The sequence below is a fragment of the Drosophila eugracilis genome, unplaced genomic scaffold (assembly GCF_018153835.1).
Source record: "Drosophila eugracilis isolate 14026-0451.02 unplaced genomic scaffold, ASM1815383v1 contig_2167, whole genome shotgun sequence".
Classification (NCBI taxonomy): Eukaryota; Metazoa; Arthropoda; class Insecta; order Diptera; family Drosophilidae; genus Drosophila; species Drosophila eugracilis.
The window spans coordinates 1,695,092-1,719,682 of record NW_024573052.1 but is presented as its reverse complement, the minus strand read 5'-3'; the positions used below and the strand labels follow the sequence as shown (position 1 = coordinate 1,719,682).

The 24,591-nt window shown below is 41.3% G+C and overlaps 4 protein-coding genes across 6 annotated transcripts in view; 1 reads left to right on the top strand and 3 right to left on the bottom strand.

The window, feature by feature from the left end:
• Positions 1-11: 11 nt before the first annotated feature.
• On the bottom strand, positions 12-3,229 carry LOC108102443 (protein halfway). Its single transcript, XM_017207437.2, has 4 exons — positions 2,843-3,229; positions 1,315-2,198; positions 742-1,252; positions 12-677 (listed from the first exon to the last, which is right to left on the bottom strand). Exons 1-4 carry the CDS (start codon positions 2,858-2,860, stop codon positions 285-287), a joined length of 1,806 nt encoding a protein of 601 aa, XP_017062926.1. The 5' UTR covers positions 2,861-3,229; the 3' UTR covers positions 12-284.
• Positions 3,230-3,349: 120 nt separating this feature from the next.
• LOC108102447 (protein C19orf12 homolog) lies at positions 3,350-4,237 on the top strand. The gene is made up of 2 exons (XM_017207442.2): positions 3,350-3,835; positions 3,900-4,237. The coding sequence occupies exons 1-2, from the start codon at positions 3,412-3,414 to the stop codon at positions 4,118-4,120; spliced, it is 645 nt and encodes a 214-aa protein (XP_017062931.1). The 5' UTR covers positions 3,350-3,411; the 3' UTR covers positions 4,121-4,237.
• On the bottom strand, positions 4,191-7,701 carry LOC108102441 (vacuolar protein sorting-associated protein 18 homolog). The gene is made up of 5 exons (XM_017207435.1): positions 7,231-7,701; positions 6,516-7,174; positions 5,035-6,460; positions 4,824-4,975; positions 4,191-4,762 (listed from the first exon to the last, which is right to left on the bottom strand). Exons 1-5 carry the CDS (start codon positions 7,526-7,528, stop codon positions 4,268-4,270), a joined length of 3,030 nt encoding a protein of 1,009 aa, XP_017062924.1. The 5' UTR covers positions 7,529-7,701; the 3' UTR covers positions 4,191-4,267.
• A 1,456-nt stretch (positions 7,702-9,157) lies between these two features.
• The window catches only part of LOC108102436 (broad-complex core protein), a 94,529-nt gene continuing 79,095 nt past the window's right edge, over positions 9,158-24,591 (bottom strand). For all 3 annotated transcript variants that reach the window (XM_017207415.2, XM_017207413.2, XM_017207416.2), the window contains one exon: positions 9,158-14,098. In XM_017207415.2, coding sequence (XP_017062904.1) covers positions 13,290-14,098 — 809 coding nt within the window. In that variant the 3' untranslated portion in view covers positions 9,158-13,289. The remainder of the gene's footprint in view (positions 14,099-24,591) is intronic.

Sequence of the window (24,591 nt, the reverse complement as noted above, 5' to 3'; positions counted from 1 at the left end):
TAAGCACCACATAATCCAAACATTACTCTGTTTATATTTCCAGATTCACCCACAACATTACGACAAGTACATCCATACAGTTCTTAACTCTAAAAAACAACAAAAATCGTTCACATATGTATATATGTATATATATATCTATATAGAAGGCACAATGTTCCAAAGTCGGATAGGTAAAACACGTACGAAGATATACGTTCTTCTGTCATGCGATTGTGTCATGGTCGAACTAAGACCTAGTCAACCTACTTTCGCTCTCTATGAAAAAAAAAAAAAAAACAACTCTAAGATTCGCACAGCCAATCGCAGGGTAATTTGGGCATCTTGCTAGCTGGCCATGGCAGATAGCCGGCGGTCTTGAAGACCCTATAGTCGTAGGACACCTTGGCAATTAGTGCTAATAATAACATGACCTCGGCGGCAATCAAATAGTAAATATAATCCGTCCAGTCGGGTGGGGATTGACACAACTTGGCCTCCTCCAACTCAATGACTCTCTGGGGTATATTACGACAGCGTATCTCCATGTAGTCGGGTATGTCAGAGCTGCGCTCCTTTAGCCAGTTTTGCAACGTTTTGGCCGAGTTGCAGTCGCACTGTAGCTTATTGCCAGCCAAGTAGATACGACGACCCAGGCCCGAGTCCATCAGGGCATTGTTTAGGAAATACTCTGGAATCTATAATGTAAAGTAGAACTCTTAGTTTCTGGAATCTATTAGGAAACGAAGGCGTTGTACTTACCTTGCTCAGTGAATTGTTCCGCATGTAGATGCGCTGGAAGGTTTCGATGAACTTGGTACCTTCGAACTCGTAAATGGAGGATATCTGGTTGTTGTCAGCCAAAAGTCGGTTGATGTTATGGTAGGTGGGATTCGTCTGGAAGTAATCGCCCAGGCTGGTAATCTTGTTGTTGGTAATATTGAGCATAAACGTGTTGTCCGGCAATCTTTTCGGCAGCTCCACCAGTCCCAAGTTGGAGCAGTCGACATGACACTGGGGCTTTGACTGATTATCCTGTATGATCATGCTGTTTTCCATTGTGCAATTGCAGCTGCCGTAGTTTGGGATCACCGGACAGTTGGTCAAACATCGTTTTCTGTTCACCAGCTGCTCCACGGATACCTTGTCCGTAGATTGGAACCATGTACGGGTGGCATTGTATTGGCAGTACGAGTGCTGGGGTTTCAGGAAGTTGATGGATTCGTTGTAGATGATTTCATTCAGCGGGGTACATAACATTCGCATATTGCCACTGAAAGTAGAGATTGGGTTAGACTTTCTCATTTGCTATATTTAATGTGATTGATAGTTTACCTGATATCCAGCGTAATGTTCTTGTTCTGATTCCGATGAGGCACCAGCGACAGATTGTTGTTTGACATGCCAAAGAACTCTAGATGGGGCACATCTTTGACTGCCCGCGAATGGATCTCTGAGATATTATTGTTCGATATGTTCAGACATTTCAGGGCAGAAAGTCGGGGAAAAGCGTTCACCAGTCGCGTGATATTGCCGTCCGTAACGGCAAGGGATTGCAGCGATCGGAAAATTGGATTGGACAGGTCCATGTCCTCCATAGTCATGTTGCGCACATGCAGATTGATCCACTTTGATGTATTACTGCAGCTCGAGATCATCGTCAGTTGTGATATGTTGCAGCAATACCAGGAGTTGGGTCTCGTCGGGTGCTCCTTACACTGGCATTGACTATTTCCCTGTGCTCCTCTATTCTGAGATTCCGATTGCTGCGGTGTCAAGGCCTGGCCCTCGATGCCATCCGTTCGTCCGTCGAAAGCGTGTCCACATAGCTGCTCCTCGGCGTAAAAGCAGTGTTTCTGGTACTCCGGTTGCTCAGGAGCAGCTGGCGGTAGGGGAGCGGCCGAAGTCGTCGAGGTAGATGTCGTAGACGTGGTCGAGACCGTGGTTGTTGTTGTTGTTGTCGTTTCTGTTACAACTCCTGCATTTGACGTACTTTGCGCCGTCATCTCGGCCAGAGTAAATGGCGTGGTAGTTTCGCTTGCTGCAACATTATCAGCCCTCAAGATGGGATCAAGTATGCCTGTCCCCTGCGCACTTTCCTCCAGCGACGCACGAGATTGGGGACGTAGAGAGAAGTGCTCGCCATGGGGCGGTGGGTCCTGCGTTGTTTCTGGCCGCGCGCATGCGCTTGCCACAAGAAGCAGAAGGAGCCATAAGACCTGCAATGGCAATCAAATGGCAAATTAGTGGGAAATAAAAAAGTGAATGGGGAAAAGTACCGAGTCGCACGTTGGAAGTACACACATGCAAATATTTGCCCGGCCAGACGCGTTTGTTTGCGAATCGAATTACGGCGACGAGGGCTTGGCCTGTGGCTCGTCCTCCAATCGCCGTAATTAGGGTAATGGAGGCGCACCCCGTACGCAGTTGAACGGTTGTGGAGGGCCTCCAACTGGTTTCCCAATTGGATCCCCAACCGATTTAGAGTCTTGCGGCTTAAATGCTCAACTGCTAATGACACCGCTACGCTAATTCGGCAATTAATTAACGAATCGTATGTGATAAAAGGCCAATAAAAAGATTAATTGTTTGCTGTTTGGGAGCACTTGTGGGTGGGTTGGGTCGTTATGTTCTTGCTAAAATGACATTTTCAATGGCATGGCTAAGCTATTTCTGGACCATGCTATATAATCTAGTGGTCTAGTGGTAATATACAAAGTACATAAGACATCATAGATATGCCAAAATCAGTTATTTACAATGTTTTTTTTGTTGTTGTTTAGATTAAAAACACATTATCAGTACGTAGACCCCCACCCACACCTAAACTGGCCAAACTGCATGCGCACTGGACTTGACTTACGTGGGTGTAAGCGAACATATCGCTGCCAAAATAGAATTCCACTGGTTACTCCTTGACAGGTTGACCCTTTGATAAGGCTAGCAATGGAATGGACACCCGAGGAATCCGAATCACACGGAAGTGTCCAAAATTTAAATGATTTGCGCACATCCCAGTCTCCAAGAGGAAGAGCTCTTTTCAGGCGGTTTTACGGGTTAAGTTGCTCCGTCAAGTGATCTGCCACCAATCCGCACGTGAAGAAATTCAATACGATATTGAAAATCCGTGATAAACAAAGATATTTCATTCGATTTGTTAAAAAACGAACAAAACAAAAGGCAACAGTTACGCGCAGCTTAGCAGAGCACTCACTGTTAAGTGATGAGCTCTGACTGTTAAATGATAGAAACTGTTAAGTGCTCTATTATCGATGTTATTAACAGCCTCTATCGATAGTTAGCTATTTTCTAGCTAACCAATAATCGATTACTCAAAATCGGCTATAGTCGAGTTCTGCTCACCTCTGATTGACATTTCCAATCGAGTTTTGCCCACCACCAAGAGACGCTTACAAGTGTTATTGCAACTTAATGCGCGCTTTTTTTTTACTTTGTCCATCAAAAACTAGGAAAATTTATTGTGCGTGTTTGAAAATTAAGTGTGCGACTCCAAAATCATCACTAGAACTCAGGATTCGATCAGATAGACAGTTTTTATCAGTGACACATTCGATACCATATAAAGTGCAAAGTCTAAACAGGAAATACTACTGTAATATTGCGAAATTCGCAAAAACACCACGTAGCCTAAAGATGCCGATTGATACGCGCGAGTTGATGGAGGCTATAGCCATTGTGGCTGACGACCGCAACGTCCGCGTCGCCGTAAAGCAGTCCGGTAAGGGAGCAGCTATCTGTGCCGCCTGCTCTTTTGCGGGCGGTATGCTTTTGGGTCCCGTTGGCCTGGCGGTTGGCGGGGCTGCCGGAGGCGTAGCTGCTTATAAGATGACTAGCGGTAAGTTGAGTTAAATTATCTGTGCCCTACCGATCTTAACATGTACAAATACCATATTAAACAGGCTCATTCCGACCGCTGGGCGAAGTCATCATGAACGATCTAACGGACACACAGCGCGAACAGCTGGTGCAGCATGTTTCCAAGGCCGTTGCCGAAATACATCCCACCGATGTGGTGATGCTCCTGCCGCTCATTGTTCAAAACGCGTCCATCCAGCAGGCCGTGCTTAACACAGTCATGTCATTTGTGACCAACGAGCTGCGTATGCAGATTGTGGACTGACCGGCTGCGCGGAGAGGTGAACAATGACCAGGTAACTGTAGATTTTGGACATCTATATTAGTCAAAACTGTTGTGATTTGTGTAGGTTTATTAATAAATACTCTTTATGTACATAAATTTTTGGGTTTGAACGACAGTGGGGGTGAACTACTCCCACTCGACATTCACCTGCTCCCAGTCGTCCACAAACGGCTGGTCAATTGTATTGATTAAAAGGCCGCAGAACAGGCAGTCCGCAGCCACAATATCCTCGATTTGGGTTTTTAATAGTGCTCTTTTCCGCTGCAGTTCCTTCGCCTGTTGTTTGCCCAAGGCACTCGAGTGCGGCAGCGACAGCGCCTGCGACTGGGTCTGCACCTCTGCCTCCAGTTGCTGTTTCAGTGTGTTAAGGCGTTTGGCCTGCTCCTTGGTGAGCATGGGAACGACCTGCTTCTCAAGACAGTCGCTGTGGAACTTGTGGCCGCACATGAAGACGAAGAAAGGCTTTACCAACAGCATCATCTCGCAAACTCCGCACGTGTCCTGCGCATTCGCAGTGAAACTGTGTTGCCGAATGTCTTGCAAATCTTCTCGCACTCGTTTGGTTTGCTCCTCGGTCTCGGACATTTCTCGCTGCAGCTCCTGGATTCGCTGATTATAATCCTATAGATCAAGAAAACTGATTGGTATCGAGTTTTAACGTATGTTTTGCATTTGCTCATACTTGCAAGGCATCACAGATCGGTTCCTTGAAGTTGTCAATCTTCTCGAAGTCGGAAAAGAATGGCAGGAGGTCCTCTATTCGCAGAAGATCACACTCCTTCAACAGGTTAAGTGCCTTCTTAACGTCGTCAGTTCCTTTTATGTCGTGATACGCTGAAAAAAGCCGAGGATAAAAAAAATACCTGATATGGGACGGCATAACACAAACATACCAATGCGAAGCCAGAGCGTGCGACGCATTTCACTGTCCGTCGGCCTGGAAGCGGTCTCCTTGGCCAGCTTCATATCGAACGTGAGGGCGAGATCAACTGCAGATACCCATTTGCGTAGCAGGCAATCCAGGAACACGCAAGCCTCCTTCACCTTCAGATCGTGACATATCTTGAAGGCGTAGTGGATGTCGTAGTGAACAAGAGTCTCATCGCGGCCCTGGATTTCGAGGTACTTCATCAGCAGCTTTGGATCGTGCTGCGCGTACAAGTGCAGCAGGAAGTTATGTATGGCATCGTTTGTGGTATTGAGCTTGTAGATGGCGAACTCAAGGTACCGCTGCGTTTGCTCCCGCTGCTCGCGATCTTCCATAATGATGAGCGTTGGCACGAGCTTTTCCACTTCCAGTCGAGATCCCTGGGCCATTAACGCGTCCACCGTTGGCTTCGGCAGCTTCGTAATCAATTCGGGCGCATATTTGTAAAAGAGTTCTGGATTCCGTTGATTGATCAACGTTTGCAGAGCTTCAGTATAGGACTCCGCTTTTAGTTGCTGCCCCACGACTTCATCATAATCACCGATGGCGATAGCAAACTGTGCCATGTTGTGGGGATCTGCGTGCTCGGCTATCAAATCCTGCACGTCCTCTCGATTTTGTCGTGTACAGGATAGGACAGAAGCATCCATCATGAACTCATCGTACTCCGTTTGCCACGCCTTGCGCCACTCCTCGTTTTGGTCGGGCATGTTAATCTGAATGAGGTAGAGGTCAATAAGCCAAATGACCAGAGCCTTGAAGACACTAGCTTCTTCCTCGTCCATCGCCTCTACTTCTACAGGCATAGTGGTCATCCGACTGAGGCGTTTTTTGATGTAGTTGATGATGGGACGCTTGTCTGGCAGCTCCATGAACTTCAAACACACCTCCTCGAAGGACTTGTCCGTCTCCGAGTAGTAGTCGGCCGCCACCTGGTAGGATCCATCCGCGAAGGCGGCGTCCGCCCGTTGGCCAAGCACGAGTTGCAAGTTCTCAGGATTTTCGGCTGCATGCGCTGTGGCTAGCTCGTACTGGCCCTTGTCGAGATAGATGCGCCACACGTTGCGTTCCTCACGCGTCACCCTAACATTGAACACGGTCTTCGTGGTATAAACGTATATGGATCCGGTGTGGTCGTCCCGTTCGATGTTCAGGGGTTTGCCCACCCGGGCCTCGTCGAAGGGTTCCTGGTAGACCTGCTCCTGGTTCAGCAGGCAGATGGCTCGTATATGGTCCGCATACAGTAATACTGCATGGTACTCCGTCAGTACGAATGCCTTGGGAATGTTAAGGCGGCGCTCCTCGTACGACAGGTGCATGGCCTTCTCGAAGTCCAAGTTAATGAGTGTGTTTCCTATCAGTGTGGTGGCGCTGTTGCCCTCGATGGAAAGCTGAAAATGTAAAGAAGTCAGTCGACCGCCGGACGCAGCTAAACCAGCTACTTACCTCACCCACACGGATGCCCTCGCCACACAACCACGCCCACTGCTTTGGATATTTGCCGTTCGGCGGGGCGAAAAAGCGGAGCTGCGAATAGGTCAGATCGGTCTTGCGTTCCTCGCAGTGCGGCTCCTGCACGCCGCTTACGTAGCCGGCGAATATCGACTGTAGAGATCGCTCCTCTGCCTTAAGGGTCTCCTGGAATGTGTAGATGCACTCTGGACTTGTCACCACGATTATGTACCGATTGCTGTTGGGCACCCGCAGCAGCTTGAGGCCCGTGATTGTGTATTTCGGGCGTCCTAGACCCAGGTCATAGAGCTGCTTGCGCTGGACGTGGCCGTCAAGGGCTGGACTCAGTTCGGTCTCAAAGATAAGACCGCGACTGGTGCCGAGCAGAATTGGACCCGTTGTTGATTCACTGCCGTGATAAGGATTGAAGGCGACGGCCGTAATCTCGTGGTCCTTGAACTTCTCAATGCGTCGCACCTTAAGTTGCTGCGCCTGTGGCGACTCCAGGCAATGGATGTACAAAAAGTCCGGAGAGACGCCGGAGGAAGCGGACCTTGGCACTAGTGCGATGATTAAGTGATGCCCGGTGGGATCCAGGAACATCCGAGTTATCTTGTAGCCCGAGCCCGACAGATACTTCTCCAGAGCAACCTCTACAAGGACAAAAACAGTAAGTAGAGTAGACCTAGTTAAAGATGGTTACACTTGCCGCCCGGAGGAATGGCACGGGGTAGAAAGAAACGCAGTAATGTGGTCCGCTCCGCCGTGCCCAGCAGACAAAAGAGCCAGTTCCGTGAGACGGTCAGATGCATCAGGTCACCGGTGCAGTTACTGGGCACCCGTAGAACCATCTTGTGCCTGCTGAAGATCTCATCCTCCTCGTCGGTTTCAAAAGGATTCCCGGAGGCGGTGGCCACGTAGGAGTTGGCAGTACCCGCGGTGCTCCGCTGGACGCGGGGCAGGAACTTGGGCTGATTGGGCATATCCGGGTCCATGTCCATGTCCATTTTGCTGTATTTTCCTCGTCTGCTTAATTGTTTTGTTTTCCCCGACAATACGCCCCAATTGCACTGGAGTTATCGATAGGTGGTTGATGAATAGGAAAACTGTAAAGGAACTATCGACTCGAATTATCTATATGTGGTTGATGAATAGGGAAACCGTAAAGGAACTATCGAAAGACATCTCGGATATCGAGTTGGAATAGGTAATCGATAGTTAAATTCCCGCTCATTATTTATTTGAATGCATAGCAGGAGCTAAAAGTGAAGATTCTCCTCCCTCCCATAGAGCAATGAAAAGTAAGTTGTATTTTTTTTTTGTTTTTATTAATAATTAGTGTTTTCTTTGTATACATGTAATTATATTATTTATATATATTTATGTTGGATGCGTGCTTTCCTGCCGCCGTTAAACATTTTTGCCATTTTTGAGCATGCAAAATGCCATCCGTCATGATAAACATCATATACACTTCATCGTCTGACTCGTGATCTATATATTTGTATTCTTTTCGATCTTAACTGCTTTGATTTTTCAATAGGGTTAGTAATAAAAAAAAATGTACAATTAGTTTGTATACATGTATGTTTGTATGCATGAAATGAGTTTCTTGTTATTTTTGTGCCATTTATTTACTAACGTTTAATTCTTTTTGCTTGACTTTATGTTAAATTATTCATCTGCTCTTTGTTACCTATTTTTGTTTCTCTTTCTTTCTTTCCTTTCCTTCCTTTTTTCTTTAATAAATTCGGACTTTAAAAGTGTTCGAAATTACATATATATATTTATATATATTATTTCTAGTAAATCCTACAAAAAAAAAATAGTAATAATATTATTATTTTAAATGTTCTTTCAGGTTTCCTTCAAGTACAACTAATCTGCATATATATTGTGCTTTGATCGGTGAAGGACGTGTCAAGTGTATCTATATCTGAATCCGAATTGGAATCTCTCTGTCGGTCACCATTTGGGCATTATTGGAGAGTGCGCCGTTTCTCAGTGAAAAATATATGCATGTGAGTTATTATGTATAGCCGAAAGTATGGAAAAATGCAATCGCATATACATCGTATTTGACTATTAGATAAAAATCCAAAAAGTTCGTTTTTTGCTTCTACCGAGTCTGATTCGCAAATATTTGCTTATTTTTTTTGTTTTTAATGGTTTTTGGTTTGCTTGCTATTAAGAGCTTAAAACATCGTTATCGCTTATTTGGCGCTATACAATTAATTTTAAAAATTTAAATTTTGTAGTTAATCACAGATTTTTGTTTTAAATACCGAAAAGTTAAATTAATAAACAGCGTAGTTCCGAAATGTATTTGGCTTTTTGCATATTACACATATGCATATATATGTATGTGTCTTCCTATGCCTGTACACATTGAGAATTATATATATATATATATATATATATGTATATGTATGCATATGTATTGTATATAATATAATTAATAATTTTGACTAATAATTTTCAATTATCTAATTTAGCTTCCAATTTAAGTTTTTTTTTGTTTTGTGTTCTAAATTTGTAATTTGTAATAATTTCTCATTTTTCTTATTTGAAAGTTTTTCTTCTTTTTTTTTTTTTGTGATATGCGTTGCATTTTGTTCAATTTTCAATTTTCATTATTTACTTTTTTAGTTTTTAAGTTTAGCTTTTATGCTTTCTTCGATTTTTTCGATTTCCATTTCAAATTCAAATTTTGCTCACACATACATGTACAAGGTACTTGCGCATGGGAGAGTGACAGATAACAACAGATAAATAGATATTTAGATAGAAAGATTCAGTGTCCTGACCATTTGTATGTGTGTGTGTGTGTGTGTAGGTGTAGGTGATTTTTTCGGGTGGGGAAAGTGCGGGGTATACATATATACGTTTCTATTTCTAAGAATATCTTTATACGAACGTTAAGAGCTATAAACTACATTAATATGATTCAAAATCTTCTCATTAATGGTACGAATATATGCGTCTTTTCTTCATTTTCTTCTCATATCAGTTTATTTTGGCCATGCTAGATCCTTTCGTTGGAAATTCTTCTTCTGGTTTGGGTTTCTTTTTTGTTACTTTCTGCTGGCTGGCTGTCTGGGTTTTCTCTTCTCTTTAGTATATAAGTACGATCTAGGGCCGATGGAGGTGTTCTAGGGTTCTAGTAATGGGCAATCCTTACAAGTATACTAGTTTCCTGAGCATTGGTTAGCTTCCCTGAGTCAAGTCCTGTGAGCCAAGGTCATAGAAAAGGCTTTTAAATTAAATTATTAAAAAAAAAAATATAATAAATGTAAAGATATGTAAAATATATAGTTTGTGTTTTGGTTTTGCTTGAAATGATTGCTTTTTTTATTGTTTAACATATGCCAAAAAGTATAATTTTGAATAGGTTTAAATGATACATAAACATACATAAAGGAGGTGCACAAAAAATAATACAAAAGTTCGCATTCACAGTTTCGTAGAGTATCTAAACATAAATTTTGTTTTTCGTTTCTTTTCTTTTTTGTAAATAATATTATTTAATTTAAAAAATATATAAAAACAGCCAAAATGGAATTTCGTTCATGGAAAAGGAAAATGAAAACTTTCAAATTTCACTTTTCAAAGATTTCTTAAGATCACAGTTTGTTTTGCATTTGCATTATTTTTCGTTTTTATCTCTGCTTATTTTTTTCTTTTCTTGTTACATCCAAAAAATAAATCGGTTTGATGAGTTTCTCTTACAAGTTTTAAGAAATTAAATACTAAAAATAAACGTTAATTTCGTTCAAGTTCAGAATAATAAAGTATATAAAACACACATTTAAAATTAAGTTTTAAAATTAACAAAAAAAAAAAGAATATATATCATAAATACGTTTAAAGTAAATGTAAGTGGAAGAGTTAAGTTAAGTCTAAATGCTAAATGATAAATGGAAAAGGGAATCTTAGGACCCTAGACTGTGTCACACAGCAGCTCGCCATTCTCAATGTGATTCTGTTATACTGATTCCCAATTGCAATCTATATATATGTATATATCTCAACCCATATCTGGCCATATCCCACCAACCGCTGACAATCCGCTGATATATCTGTGTAAGTTAGAATAAATTATTTAAGACAATGTCAGATCTACAGAGCCAAACTGCCCATGATTATGTAATGTATGTATTAAAACCTGGATGGATCTTTGCTTGAACGCTGATAAGGAAACCTCATGTTGATCATATTGATCACTCTAGGGTATCGTCTGGGTAGCATGGCACAAAGAATACTAATTACTTGCCTACAACTGTTTCCTATACCTACTACTGCAATCTGTATATGTATTTGTTTTTGTTTTTGCTGCGCCGCCTATAACTATGTTTTTTTTTTTTGTTGACAAGAAATCGGAAAACTATCGCACTTGATGATGGATGTTGCTTGATGATGATATGATCCCCCTCCCTTTTAGAGGTATGTTGATTGGAAGATTTATTTCCTGCATGTGTCTCTCTCTGTGTATGTGTGTGTGTGTGTTATTATATAAGTTGTAAATTGGTTAGATTTAAGAAATTCCTGAGATATTTTGAATTGATACACATTCTTCGTACTTTCATTTTCATATTTTCTTAGCTTTGAAACATTTCTCTCTTTTTTGTTTTTTGTTCTTAACACAGATGTTCGTGGGTGTATTTTTTATGCACATCCCGTCTGAGTTTGGGCAGTTTTAAGTTTTTTTTTTCGATTTCCTCTAGTTATCATACATATATCTGTTTTCAAAGACCCAAGAAAAACTGTTTGGTTTATGATCATAGATATTGCTCTGTAGCTAGACCCCCCCAAACAACCCGAGAGGTATGTACAATATGTTCGGCAGTGCAAACTTTTTATGATTTTTTGACTCTGATTTCTGATTCTGCTCTAGATCTCTGCGCTCCCTTTGCTCTCTATATATTTGTGTGATCTCTGCTCTTACGACTCTTGTTATTAAATTTACTTTCAGAACATTTGTACTTCGCTGGTGAAAAATCACTGAGTTACTTTGCGGTTTTGTTTTTGTTTTTGTTTGTTTTTAATACGTTAATCCTCGATTTGCAAAAAGGGTTTACAGCTCAATCTATACACCACACGGCTGGAGTGTGTTTCGTTTCGGCTTGTGTATATCATCGGTATATATCGTATATATCGTATATATATATATATATATATGTTGTATATATGGTAAATGGTGTAAAGTATATACATGTATACATAGACTTTAGAATAATTGTTTCTCTTTCGCTTACACATACACATAGGTTTTTGTATGTATTGTGTTATATATATATTATATATATAAAAAAAAAAAATGATTTTCATTTGTTTTACTTTATTCGTCGTATTTGTGATTAAGTAGAAAAAGTAAGTTGTTATTCTTCTTCTCTACTTACATACTTGATATTTTATCCCTGATAACGTTTTTCTTTTGTATGTTGGTTGTTGGTTGGCTTTGTTTTTGTTTTTGTTTTAGCTTTTGTTTTAGCTTGCTTGTTGCATGTTCAACTTTCTCTGTGTAGTCCAACGACTCAATCTTACGCACTAGTCTTACATAAGTCCTACATTTACAGTAAGGTTTCTTTGCAATAAAAAAAAAAAAATTACACTCATCTTATATAGTCTAGTCTGCCGCCGATCCGTAGGATCTTGATCTTTTTTTCTGTTTTTCTTTCTTAACTGGAATCCGACTCTTTAGAGAACGCACATTTTCTATTTAGCGCAGCAGTTGGCAAATAAAATAGATTTCTTTTTTATGGGGTAAAAACTAGAAAAAAAAAGTAATGTTTACATCGTATGATTGTGTGTGTGTGTGTGTGTGTGGTTGTGTCTTGCAAAAAACAACAACAAATAATTCAATGCTGGGGGGGAAGGGCGAGGGCCGAGTACCGATGGCGCCCGACAGGTGGCTCAGATTCTATTTTAGATTCGGTTTGCTTTGCTTTTATCTTAAGTTTCAGTTTAAGCTGCAGCTTCAGATTCGTTTGCAGTTGCATGATATGTACCGTTAATGCCCCATCAGTGCTCGCCCACTGGCCATGCCCCCAGCTTGTGTGTGTATGTATGTGTGCGTGTACGTGTGTTCTAGTCCTTCGTTCTCTTCCCATTCTGTTGTTTTTGTTGTTGTTAATGTAACTCTAATTCTAATAAGTATTCTTTAAACGCAACTTCACGCTGTTTGTAATTGTGTGTTTTGTGTGTTTTTTGTGTTTTGTTTTTGCTTTTGCTTTTGCTTTTGGCCTGCTCGTGCAGCAGTTCCAGAGGTATTTATGATTTATCGAAATTATTTACACGATTCTTGAGGTATTGCACATGAAGCAGCGAAGATGCTTCAACTACTAAGTAGGTGAGAGCAGCACAAATAACTAATAGTACAGAGTAAGATACACAAAAAAAAAAAAAATATATATATACGTACATGTATAGTAATAATTACCTAAACATAGGGATAAGAATAATAAAACAGTTGACGCCAAAAAATATGCCTAATATGCTTAGAGTTACGCGCGTGTTAATTAATAATTAATTAGCTAAGACCTAGTGCAGGCTGAGGACGACCCCCGCCTTTGTTTCGCCTTTTCGGGTATGCTAAGGTCGGGTAGTGGTCGTCGGTCCAGTGCGAAAACAATGGGCAAAGTATTTGTAGCTGGTCTTGGCTGCTGCTCGCTCACACTGGTCGTCCGTCCAACTCTGACTCGGACTCGGACTCTGACTGACTGGGGCGACCAGGTTCGTTCCCTAAAAGATGGCATTCCAACTTAGCTCCTATTGGATGCCCGGTGGCGGCTGTCCCAGCTCGCTGGTGAAATCGAACAGGCTAGTCCGCGGATGGGAGAGGGCATGATGATGGGGATGCGGTAAATGGCCATGTCCATGACCATGCCCAACAAGACCATGCTTAATGGCCGACGTTTTGAGCAGCCGCTTAAGCATGCCGCTCGAGCCACGATGCTGCAGGCTCTTGTGCGTCGTCAGTGAGTTCTTGGTGCGATACCGCCGATGGCAGAACTCGCACACGTACAACGTGTCCGACTGCTCGTGCTTGTCCTGGAAGTGACGTTTCAGCGAGTAGTAGCACGAGAAGGTGCGCCGGCAGTAGGGACACTCTTGGGGTTCGTTGATGCCACCGCTAGTGGGTGGCGGCATGCGTAGCGGTAGCTGTGGAGCGCCTGCCTGGGCAACACCACCGCCCGCTGACGCTGATTGGCTGCCAGGACTTGAGCCGTTGTTGTTGTTGCTATTAGTGTTGCCATTGCCATTGTTGCTGTTGCTGTTTGTGTTGTTGCCATTGTTGTTGTTGTTGTTGTTGTTGCTGCTATTAGTGCCGGTGTTACCCATGGTAGTGGAGGAGCACAGGTTACTGCCCATACTGCTGCCGACGCTACCAGGACGTGGCGGGGAGGTGGCATGACCAAGGACATGACCATGGGCATGACTGTGTAGATTGTAGACGGCGGCGGCCAAACTGCCATTCAGCGAACTAGTCGGCGAGGTCAGAGCGGTGGGGGGCGACGGCGGCGATGAGGTAGAACTGGTGGGCGAGGTAGCTGCGGAGCGGGTGATGCTGTGCGGTCCTGCACAGGAGAACAAACAAAAAGAGGCGTTAGAGCGTTTGAACAGGGCGTGGTGTCTATTAGGTGATTGGTGGTAGGGTGGGTGGGGGTATTTCTTATCAATTCGAACTGGTTTTTAGGCTTATTTATTGGTATAAATTTGGTATTTGGTATTGATATTTATATTGCTTTTGTGGATTGGTTCAGAAAGTATGAAAATAAAAGTGCACGTTAAAGGGTGAAGATACATGTGGAAGAGATTATCATTTGGTGCGATTCCCTTGCGGGGCGACCAGTATACTGGAAGTAGAAGGAGGAGGAGTGGGAGAAGGTTGTGGGTCTCTGGAAGGGACAGAGAGGGAGTGGAGAGGATAGTGGAAAATGTTTAAAATAAAATACGGTAGGTAGGTAGTAAATGGATTGAATGCTCTATTTTAGCACTAAGAACTTCCTGAATTGAATTGAATTTTAAATTTGTTTGCTAGCAGAGAGTAGAGGTAAAGCGTTATATAGTTCAATACTCGAATATATATATATTATTATTATATATATATATATATATATGTGTGTGTTTATAAAGGTAAAGATAAATGAGTGTGTCGTTTCAAGTTCAGATTTTAAGCTATTTGCCACTACTTTGGCTATACCACCGAACCTGGTTTCCGTTTCGTTGAGCTCCCTCCCCTCTACTCTTTTTTTCATTTGTACATTTCATAGGATAACGAGTAACGAGTGGGGCGAATAACAACGAATCGGAAACGGTTCGGTTCGGAAACGGAAGCGGTTAATTTTGTCGATGGCTTGATAATACGTTAGGACCTCGATTTTTGACAGTTTGTCTTTTAGGCATGTCTGAGCTTATAATTTTGTTATATGCATAATGTGTGAAGTTATGGCAGAGAAGGAATTCTACTTGTTTTTACTAACTGCTTTCCTACTAAAGATACCTTTTTCAGCCCTCGTCGAGTTGCTGTAGTGGGCGGCCAATCCCATTCGGAGTCTCAATCCTAAAATTGAGATTGAGACTCCGTTAAAGGGCATGCATGTTTGCCGGCCCAACCAGCTGACTTCGACAGTGGTCTGAGAACGCGGAATCTGGAGTGTATATATTTTCAAACTTTGATCTGTACACTATACACTTTTGTTTTTTTACTACTTCGTGTAGGCGTAAATAGGGAAATTAGGCTATAATAACAACCGATTGTACATATATACATAAGAGGTACGAACGAGTTACACTACAAAACCAAACAAAGTGCACATGCAATCAAAACACGTACGTGTACGTATGAGTGTCTATGAGTGAGTATGTATATGTGTGAGTGTGTGTATATGTGAATGTGTGTGTGTGTGTGTGATGTGTGTTTGATGAAAATGGGTAGGGTAGCAAGCAGATGAAGTGTGGCCAAGGACAGAGGATACTCGTGCAAGCAAATAGCAAGTAGCGAGCAGCGAGTAGCGAGTTGGTGGTGGCGAGGCAAAGCGTGTGGCATGCAGAGAGACAAGCGAGAGAGCAAAGAATCAAAAGTAAAGCAATAAACATTAAGGCTATATATTTATATATATATTATAAAGCTAATCACATTTCGAATATGGATTTCAGATGTGTCTTGCAAGCTTTCGCTAGTCGTTTTTGGTTCAATTTTGGCTGGGTTCATTTTTAGTTTTTGTTTCGGTTTTTTTAGGCTGGTTTAGTTTTGCTTTTCTTTTGCGACTTAAAATAGGGAAATTGAACAAAACGGAAAGCGGTAATTAATATAAATAATAAACTATGATTGCAGTTAGTAGAGAGAGCTGGGCGCCCCGACTCGATACGAGAGATCAAGCGTGGAGGAAGCGTGGCGAGTCTGGATTCGATTTACAAAATGTGTATACTTTTGTCGTGCCCCTCCGACGACGAAAACTTACCAAAACAAAAAGTTTTTAATACTTGAATATGTCTAGTTGGTAGTTGCAGCGTTCGTTATCCATTTCTTTTTTTTTCTAGATTTCTTTAGGTTTTAGGTTTCATATTACTATATTTATAGTTGAAAGTAGTATTCTTTTTACATATGTGGGTGGGGGTGGTGGATACTCTTGCTTATTTTTACAGTTGCATCAGAGGGAACAGTAGGTAATGAGACAGTGAAAGAGAGGAAGAGAGAGAGAGAAAAGAGACAACAATACGAGTACTGAAGAAACGCAGATGCCAAAGTCAACGCGGCGTAAGAGGAGCAGAGGTTCGAAGATCAGATGTACAGAGGAACTGAGAAAGGGCTGTTAATGGGAGGAGACTAAAAATCCCCCGCATCCGGGCAAATCTTCTCGCCACTTTAAGCTGAAAAATGTCCAAATCAATCAAGGTGGAGCGAGATAGCAGCTCTGGTCACTACGGTTAGTTAAGCTTCAGATATAGAGAGTAGTAAGAAAGATAGGTGAACGACCTGATATTATATATGACTAAGCTGTGGATTATTACTTGTTAGATGTGTGAGCGAGTAGGAAACAATTATAGAGATAGATAGAGAGAGAGAGAGAAAGTCAGAGAAGAAGGGTGAAAGATCGAGATCGACTACGTTAGCGAGTGAGTGGATCGTACTTACAGGTCGCAGATGTTTTCTTTGTACATGAGTGGTTGGTTGGTTGGTTGGTTAGGCTATTAGCTACGGCGAGTCTAGTGGAAAGTGATAACGAGAGTGGGAGCTAGAGAGCAAGAGCGAGAGCGGGTAGGCGAGTTCGGAACGCGAGTGAGCAGGCAATATAGTACAATGGTTACAATATACATAAGAGTACTTAGGCGAATGGTGGCCAGAGTGGCGGTTATAGGACGGAGAAGAGAGTGCTTAGTTTTAGTGGCAAGCTGACCAACGCCGATAAATACCCAAGTTGGTCTGGTTAATTGTTTGCATCTAGAAACAATTTGTACAGATATAGCGTATTAATATAGCGTATCGCTAAGGTGGCGATGGCACGCTCGATGGTTCGTTAGTGTGTATGGCAAGTGGAAAGAAGATAGATATTTATAGGAAGAAAGAGATACTTTTACAGATAGATTCAGTTTTAGCCAGAGTAGAGCTATGGCTGGCCGTGAGACAGTGTGTAGAACGAGGCCATGAGAGGTAGAGAGGTAGAGAGAGAGATAGAGGGGAGGATAGCATGTAATGTACTAACTACGTATCGGCGCATGGTCGGATACTTGGCTACCAATGTAGTTTAAGATGTTGGGCTAACCTTTAGCAAGCGCGCGATCTTCTACTTTGAGTGACTAACGAGTAGCGGGTGCGAGTAGCGAGTAAAGTTCAAGTTGAGGCTCTGGCACTGGTACATCGAAGTCAAATTGGAGCCAGCTTTACATCCCTCCGATTTTTGGGGCAAGATTTTGAGGACTCTCTGGTTTACTTGCATCTTGCGCTTTTCGTCTTGATCTCATTCTCCGTTCGACAAATTGTGTTCTGTTGTTGTTGTTGTTGTTGTTCTTGTTGAGCCAAGCCGAGTCGCATCATGCCACGCCAAATTTGTTGTTGTTGTTATTATTCGTTGTTGCAACATTTATAGCCTTAGGCACAAGTTGAGCGGCAAACTGTGCTTAGACTTACGCCTAAGTTGTGCTTTTACTTTCCATTATCAACTAATCGTCTTTAGGTTAGTTAGGTATATATATATATATCTATGAATGTATATATATTTCTTTTGCTTTATATAAGTTAATGTTTATATATATATATTTATTACAGAAGAAAGCACGTTACAAACTGTTCAGCTTGTCTAGGTCGAGTGAGAAGTTACGTAGATATTGTGAGAAAGGCAACTTGTGCGAGGTTTGTCCGTTTCCGAACTAACAGAAACACGAAAAAGTAGCTATATATGGTATTTGTAAAATTGACTACGAGTACGTTATATGAGGTATAAGGTAAAAGAAGGCCACAGAGTGTAAACAGTGTATATATCCGTATTACTATATACTGGTCCATAGGCGTGAGTTGTGAAAAAGTCAGCAAGTCTACGTTAGGTCGACATCGATGTACAGGTTGATCTGGCTAATGTTTACTTTAAATCTAAAAGAGTTACAAATGTCATTATTTTCTTTTCTTCTTTTCCCTAAAACCTAACTTACTTCCTAATGTCTTTTGTTAAGCAATAATGAGCGTATAATTATATTGTTCGTAAATGTCGTCCCCCTTCTAATAGTTAATAATAGTTAATAATAATAATAATAATATAGAGACCTACTCTCGCTTTGTTCGTCGTGTATAATATAGATCGGTAGTCATGTAAAGGTATGTATATATATCACTACATAATGGCATTGCTTTAAGTTTTGAGCTCTAGTAGTTGCTAGTCTAGTCTAGTTGCTCGTGGTGGCAATCGAAGGGCCGTGACTGCTGCCGTGTCCCTGACTTTGCATGTAACTGTGACTGCTATCACCGTTGGCAGTCCGCTGATAGAAATAGTAATCGTACAGCGTCATTATCTGTCTCTGCTGGATTAGCAATTGGTATTGGTCATCAAGCGGCATTAGCCGCTTCGGATATGGCCCTAAGTCGAGACGATCTTGATGATCTTTCAAAGGGTTTGCTGAGGTAGAAGTCGAAGTCGATGTGTTGAGGTTTGTCATGGTCGTGCTGGCTTTCTTCGCTTGTATTGGCTGTTGTGGTTGTTGTTGTTTTAGTTGTTGTTGTTGTTGTTGATTATGATTATGACTTTGCTGTGGCACGCTGCTAAGGCGACCCGGCAAGGGCGTTAAGTCTCAGATTGACGAGTTGAACTGGTTATAGAGCTTAATGTCCTTCATTTCCATTTCGCCGGGACGGGACTTGTGATAGGTATAAATGTGCGTCATTAGCGAGTTGCGAGAGCAGTAGACGCGCTCACAGATGGCGCAACGATACTCCTCTTGGCGCACGGCGTGCTTGTCGGCAATATGACGCTTGAGCGAGGCTTTCGAGCAGAGGAGCTTACCGCAGAGCTGGCATGAGAAGAGTTTCTTGGGCGAGTTTCCTGTAAATTGTTGGATTGGTGGATTTGGATTTTGGTATGATTGGTATTTTGTATTTGGTAGTTGGTATTTGATATTTGGTTTTGGTTCTTATCATCAGCCTTATCCTAACTACGGACGGATTCTTACGCTGGGTGAGGGGGGAGGGGTTTTTCTTTACTGTAAATGTTTCTAATGAATGGTGGCGCTTGCCCCACACATGAATTGGCCAACCGAGCGCTGAGGATTTCAAAACCAAAATTGGTTGGCGCTGCGGCGGCGGCGGTGTGTGTTCGAGTGTGTGAGGCATGTGGCATGTGGCAAGAGACATAAATAAATAACATTACATATTACATACATAAAACAAATTAAAATTATATTTAGATATATATCTTATATTTCTCGTCCAGTCGCTGCACCGCCCTCAGCTCCATCATCTTTTCTGGAGCGGGAATGGGGTGAGCCGAGTGGATTAAATGGGATTTTTTTTGAAGAGTGGAGAGTTGAGAGTGGAGAGTGGAGTGGTGCACCACCACCAAATGGCGGCTGGTGATGATTGGCCCGGTGTTATCGACTAACAGTTAACAGTTACGGTTACAACTAGCGTTATCAGTTATCAGTTAACGTGTGTGGTAGTGGGTAGTGGGGTGTTGGGTGGTAGGAGTTTGGGTTGGATTAATAATAGCGATCTGGTGTTAGACCCTCCGATGATCAAACTTTGGGGGGACCCTAAGACAGAGAGAGAGAGAGAGCGACCATGGCAAGGTTAGGCGACATTCTACGCTCGATGTGTTGGGTGGATGAAGTGGAGCAAAGTGGAGAGGCAAGAATGAGGTGGTCCCAGCACCAGACACTCGCACAGATGGCGTGGACACAACGGCAGCACAGTAAGGGGTGGGCGGGGCTAAGGCTAGGGGGTAGGGGAGCTTAAGGGACAAGGTGTACTACCAGATTGAGAGATCCAAGTTTCCCCCCAGGTTCCATAGATAGGAGGCGCAACGCACAGGGGCAGTGGCAAGGCAACCCAGTTTGGGACTAAAAAAAAGAATTCCTCGGCACGTACAAAACGTTCACTTATATACATTCTATTTATTTAAATAATAACACGATATCATTTTGTTTTCTTTTTTAATTAAGAAAATACTTCGTTTTCCTTTCTGTCTGTTTTGAGTGAGAGTGTGTTTGAGTGTATGAGTGTGTGTGTGTGTGTGTGTGGGAGTGTAGGAGCGTGTGAAAGTGTCTTTCATTTCGATTTTCTGATTTTTCAATGAACTTTTGCTGTTGTTGTTATCTCCGATTTACGTATAACGAAATTAACGGGTTCGGTTCGGATTTGTTAGTTTTGGTTTTTGAGATTGATTTTGCCTCAGCTTTAGCCTCGGCTATTCATAGAGTTTGTCTGCTGCTTTCTGCTTTTGACACTTACACAAATACATAAAATTATTCATTATTTTTCTTCGTTTTTTTTGTTTTTACTCATTTTGTCATTTTGCTTTGCATATATATGTTTGTTTGTTTGTTTGTTTGTTTGTTTGTTTGTTGGTTGGTTGTGGGTTGTGTACCATATCTTGGATTAGTTCTAGTGCTGGCACCTTGCTTATATACAAGTGAACGTACAGGAGACAAAAATGTACATTTCTTACTAGACTAGAGTGGAAAACTTAATAGTTTCGTTATTGTAGTTTTGAGTTCGAGTACGAGCTTTTCATTGTTTCTTAGGGGGGTGTGGTATTCGAGAGGGCGGAAAAAAACAAACAATATGCGAAAGTCCAAAAAGGAAACTTCTGTCTGTTGCTTTGTTTTGTTTGTTTTTTTCTTCAGATTTCTTTTCATTCATAATTCTTGTTGTTGATTTGTTCTATTTTTTGTCTTTTGATGGGCTAGATCTTCGATCTGCCTTGACTTAGGGGGGCGTGGTTATGGGAGAGGAAGATATATTTCTACCGCTATAAGTATGCAAGCGTTTTTTGTGTACGACGAGTGTGTTTGCAACTAGATGAGATATTTTCTTCTTTATTGTATTGGCTTGTTTCTTGTCTCTGAGCTTAGGATTGGAAGGTTAAGGGAGATGGATGGTCAACCCTCCTCCCCAACCTGCCTTCCTTCACTCAAAAACACTTGGGTTCTGGGTTTTCTATTTCTATGCATATTCGATTGAATGTTTTTTGTTTTTGTTTTTTGTTTTTTCTGCTGGAAAGGAGGGCTAGTAAGCCGCCTTGGCTTTGGATTTGCTATTTGACTTATGTATGTATTAGCCATGTAGTAGTTACTGCACTGTTACTGTTACTGTTATTGTTACTGTAGTTTAGTTTATTTTTTTTTTAAATATCGCGTATTGTAAATTGTAAATTGTAATTGTAGTTGTAAATGTAATTGTAATTGTAAGCTTTATGTGGAGCTTGGAGCTAATGGTTCATTGGATAATACGGTTGTCTTAACTCTGTCTCTGGGTTATGTAACCAGGGGTTTAGTTAAGGGGGAGGCGACGGGGTGTGGGTTAGGAGGTAACATCTATATGAATTAAAGTTAAAGAAAAAAAAAAAAAAGGAATATATAGTCCATAGTACACACACGTTAAACAGGCGAACCTACTATTGATTATTATTCGGTATTGGTGTGAGTTCGGTTTTTTTTTTTTTTTTTTGGTTTATCGGTATCGGTATCTGTTAGGATTTCTCACTTATCGAGGTCTTACTGCTGCTATTTGGAGTATCAATATGCTATTTTAGTTAGTTAGTTTGGTTAGTCCACAGTTTAGTTAGATGAGTTCTTTGTCCATCTGTGGGTTCTCTCTGCTACTCACATTGACGAACCTTCAACCTTCTTCTCATACACACACTTTGGACTGTTGCTGCTGCTGGTGTTTCTGTTCTTCTGAATGGTTAACTGCGATGTCTGTGTTAGTCTGTTAAGTAGTACATGTTTTTCTCTTTTGTTTTTTTTTTACTGTTTTTAGTTTAGTTTAAATAATCGACATGACATTTAAAGTGCAAAGCTGCGACATCTTGTCTCCAGATTAACTCTCTCTCTCATGGTACTCATACATATACATATACATCTGGGGATTTACATTTCCACATTTATTGAATATAATAAAAACGAGGTGACATTTTCTTGAGGTTCGCTCTCTACATATTATATGGCATTGCAGCTGGGCGATCATCTTCGGAATTGATCGCTTTTCAAGGGTATGTAAGGGGTGTAAAGGGTGTAAGGGGGGGGTGAGATTGTAACAAACAAACGGAGGGTTCTCCTTATAGTTAATAGATACAGATACAGATTACACCACTATATCGATGGTGTTAACTTATTTTTAGTCGTAGGTGCATAAGCTATGTTTGTAAATCGAATTTTGGTATCAAAACGTGGGTGATTCAACTTAATCATCAACTTTTCAGACTTTTCGTTTGCCAAAAGAAGCAAGAAACATACACACACAGAAGAAGAAGAAGATAGAAAAATAAAAAACCTATGAGGAATGCATTGGGAAAACTTGACATTGAGATTTCGCCATGCGCGCCTAGTTTATGCCTGGGTGAGTTTACATACTAAGAGTTAATTTATAATAGGTTGTATAAAAAATAAAATTCGACTATATACTCGCACACAACGTTTCAGGGATCTCTTTCTCTCTCTCTCTCTCTCTCTCTCTCTTTCTGTTCGTCTTTGACTTTTAACTAAGGCTATTCCCCCCACTTTCTCTCTCTCACCAAAAAAAAAAAAAAAAAAAAAAAACAAATTGCACTCGCCTAAAAAAAAAAGTAATGCAGTTCTTTGCGTTTCCTCGGCCCTGGTCTTGTGGCACGGTTCTTTGCGGTTCCTCCTCTTCCCTTCCAAAGTTCTACTTCGAATGATCAGTCTTTAAATTAAGGTTAAGTTGTGCTGGAAGCAAAGTAAACCATCTCTAACTGGTGGCTAATTTTGATTATATGGTAACATTTAGTATGTCGCAAAGTCGGCCAATTGGAAAGTATATATATATATAGTTGATAGTTCGACTCTAAATGTGGCAAAATATTAAACTGGGGGACCAACAATCGTCATCGCTCATCTTCGGTTGAGTTTAAAACTAGTCAGTCCTGGTCCCCTGGTCTGTCCGTGCTCTCTCTCTCTTTCTTTCCATCTTCCAGGCTACGAAGAAACGCGCATGAACTACTCTTTCAATTCCCCAATTAATCCTGCTCAACTTTGACCCCTCTCTCAGTGCCACAATCCTATGTACAATCTTCAGATCTTCAACTGCTTCTTATTTCGTTTCTAGCAAAATTGTTTTATGATTTCTGCTGTTGTATGCGTTATGCTGAGTCCATAGTCTTAGTTATCATATCATAATTATTAGTATTCGTAATTCGTATTCGTATTCATAGTTATGCAAATACATATACAAAGTTGTATGTGTGTGTGTGTGTGTGTGTTTGTTTGTTTGTTTGTTTGTGTTTTCCTAAGAGCAACGCTTGTAATTGTAGATAAGTAAAAAAAATGCTTTTACACACACACACACACAGAGTTTCTCGCTTAGGGCTAGGTTTACATTGTTTGTGGTTTTTACATTGACCTTGCTACTCATTTGATGAATATTTAGTGGCTGCTAAATGTACACATAAGTTTATATATATATATATATATATATATATAAATCTCTAATATCTTACAATCATATTAAAAAACAAAAAAAAAATCTGCTTTTCTGGCTATATATATATAGAGAGAGTGTGTGTGAGAGTGTGTGTTTGTGGTAGGTTTGGTAGTATGCATACAAATGTGAGGAAGATAAGATAGTTAGATGCTGTACAGATATATATATATATATATGTTCGGGGGAAGGTATCGGACATTGCACAGATTCTTTATGGATCATCCCCGGCTGCATCCATATCCACATCCACATCCATTCGGTTCGGATTCGATTTGGGATGACGATGACACGTTGGCGGCCTTGGCATCTGGCGCTGGGTAATACTCGTGGGGGGTGGCTTAATGTGGGGCAATGGCTTGTGTAGTAGTGGGTGGTGGGTGGTGGGCAATGTGACATGGTTTTAACAGTCTTCTATCCTGTGCTCCAACGTACTGGAGCCACTCCTCTTACTCCTATTCTAGTTTCTTGTTTTTAACGTGACAAACTCTATTCGCAATTCCCAATTTGGGATGGGCGACAAAAAAAAAATGCTTATATGTCTACACGTCTCCGAATCCAGCGCGATCTGATTGAGTGTGTGTGTGTGTGTATGTATATGTGTGTGTGTGTGCGTGTGTATATAGCTATATAGCTTTATCGTAAAAGACCTTTGTTTTTGCTTGCTTTATAATCAAGTCGTAAATAATCACAGTTTTTCCATTTGCCTAAAAAATGTTTTTGTTTTGTCTTCCTTTCCTCTCCTTTCGTTTGTTTTTGCTTTCTTTTTTGTTTTTTGTTTTTCATAATTTTTTCTTTTTTATCATTGCTTCGTCTCGATGTTTTTGCCATTGTAATTTCTTAGTTTTTAGTTCCGTTTTTGTTCTGGCCGAAAAAGTCTTTGAATTTTCCGTTCTGTGAGATCCGAAATTTAAATGTTTACTTTGT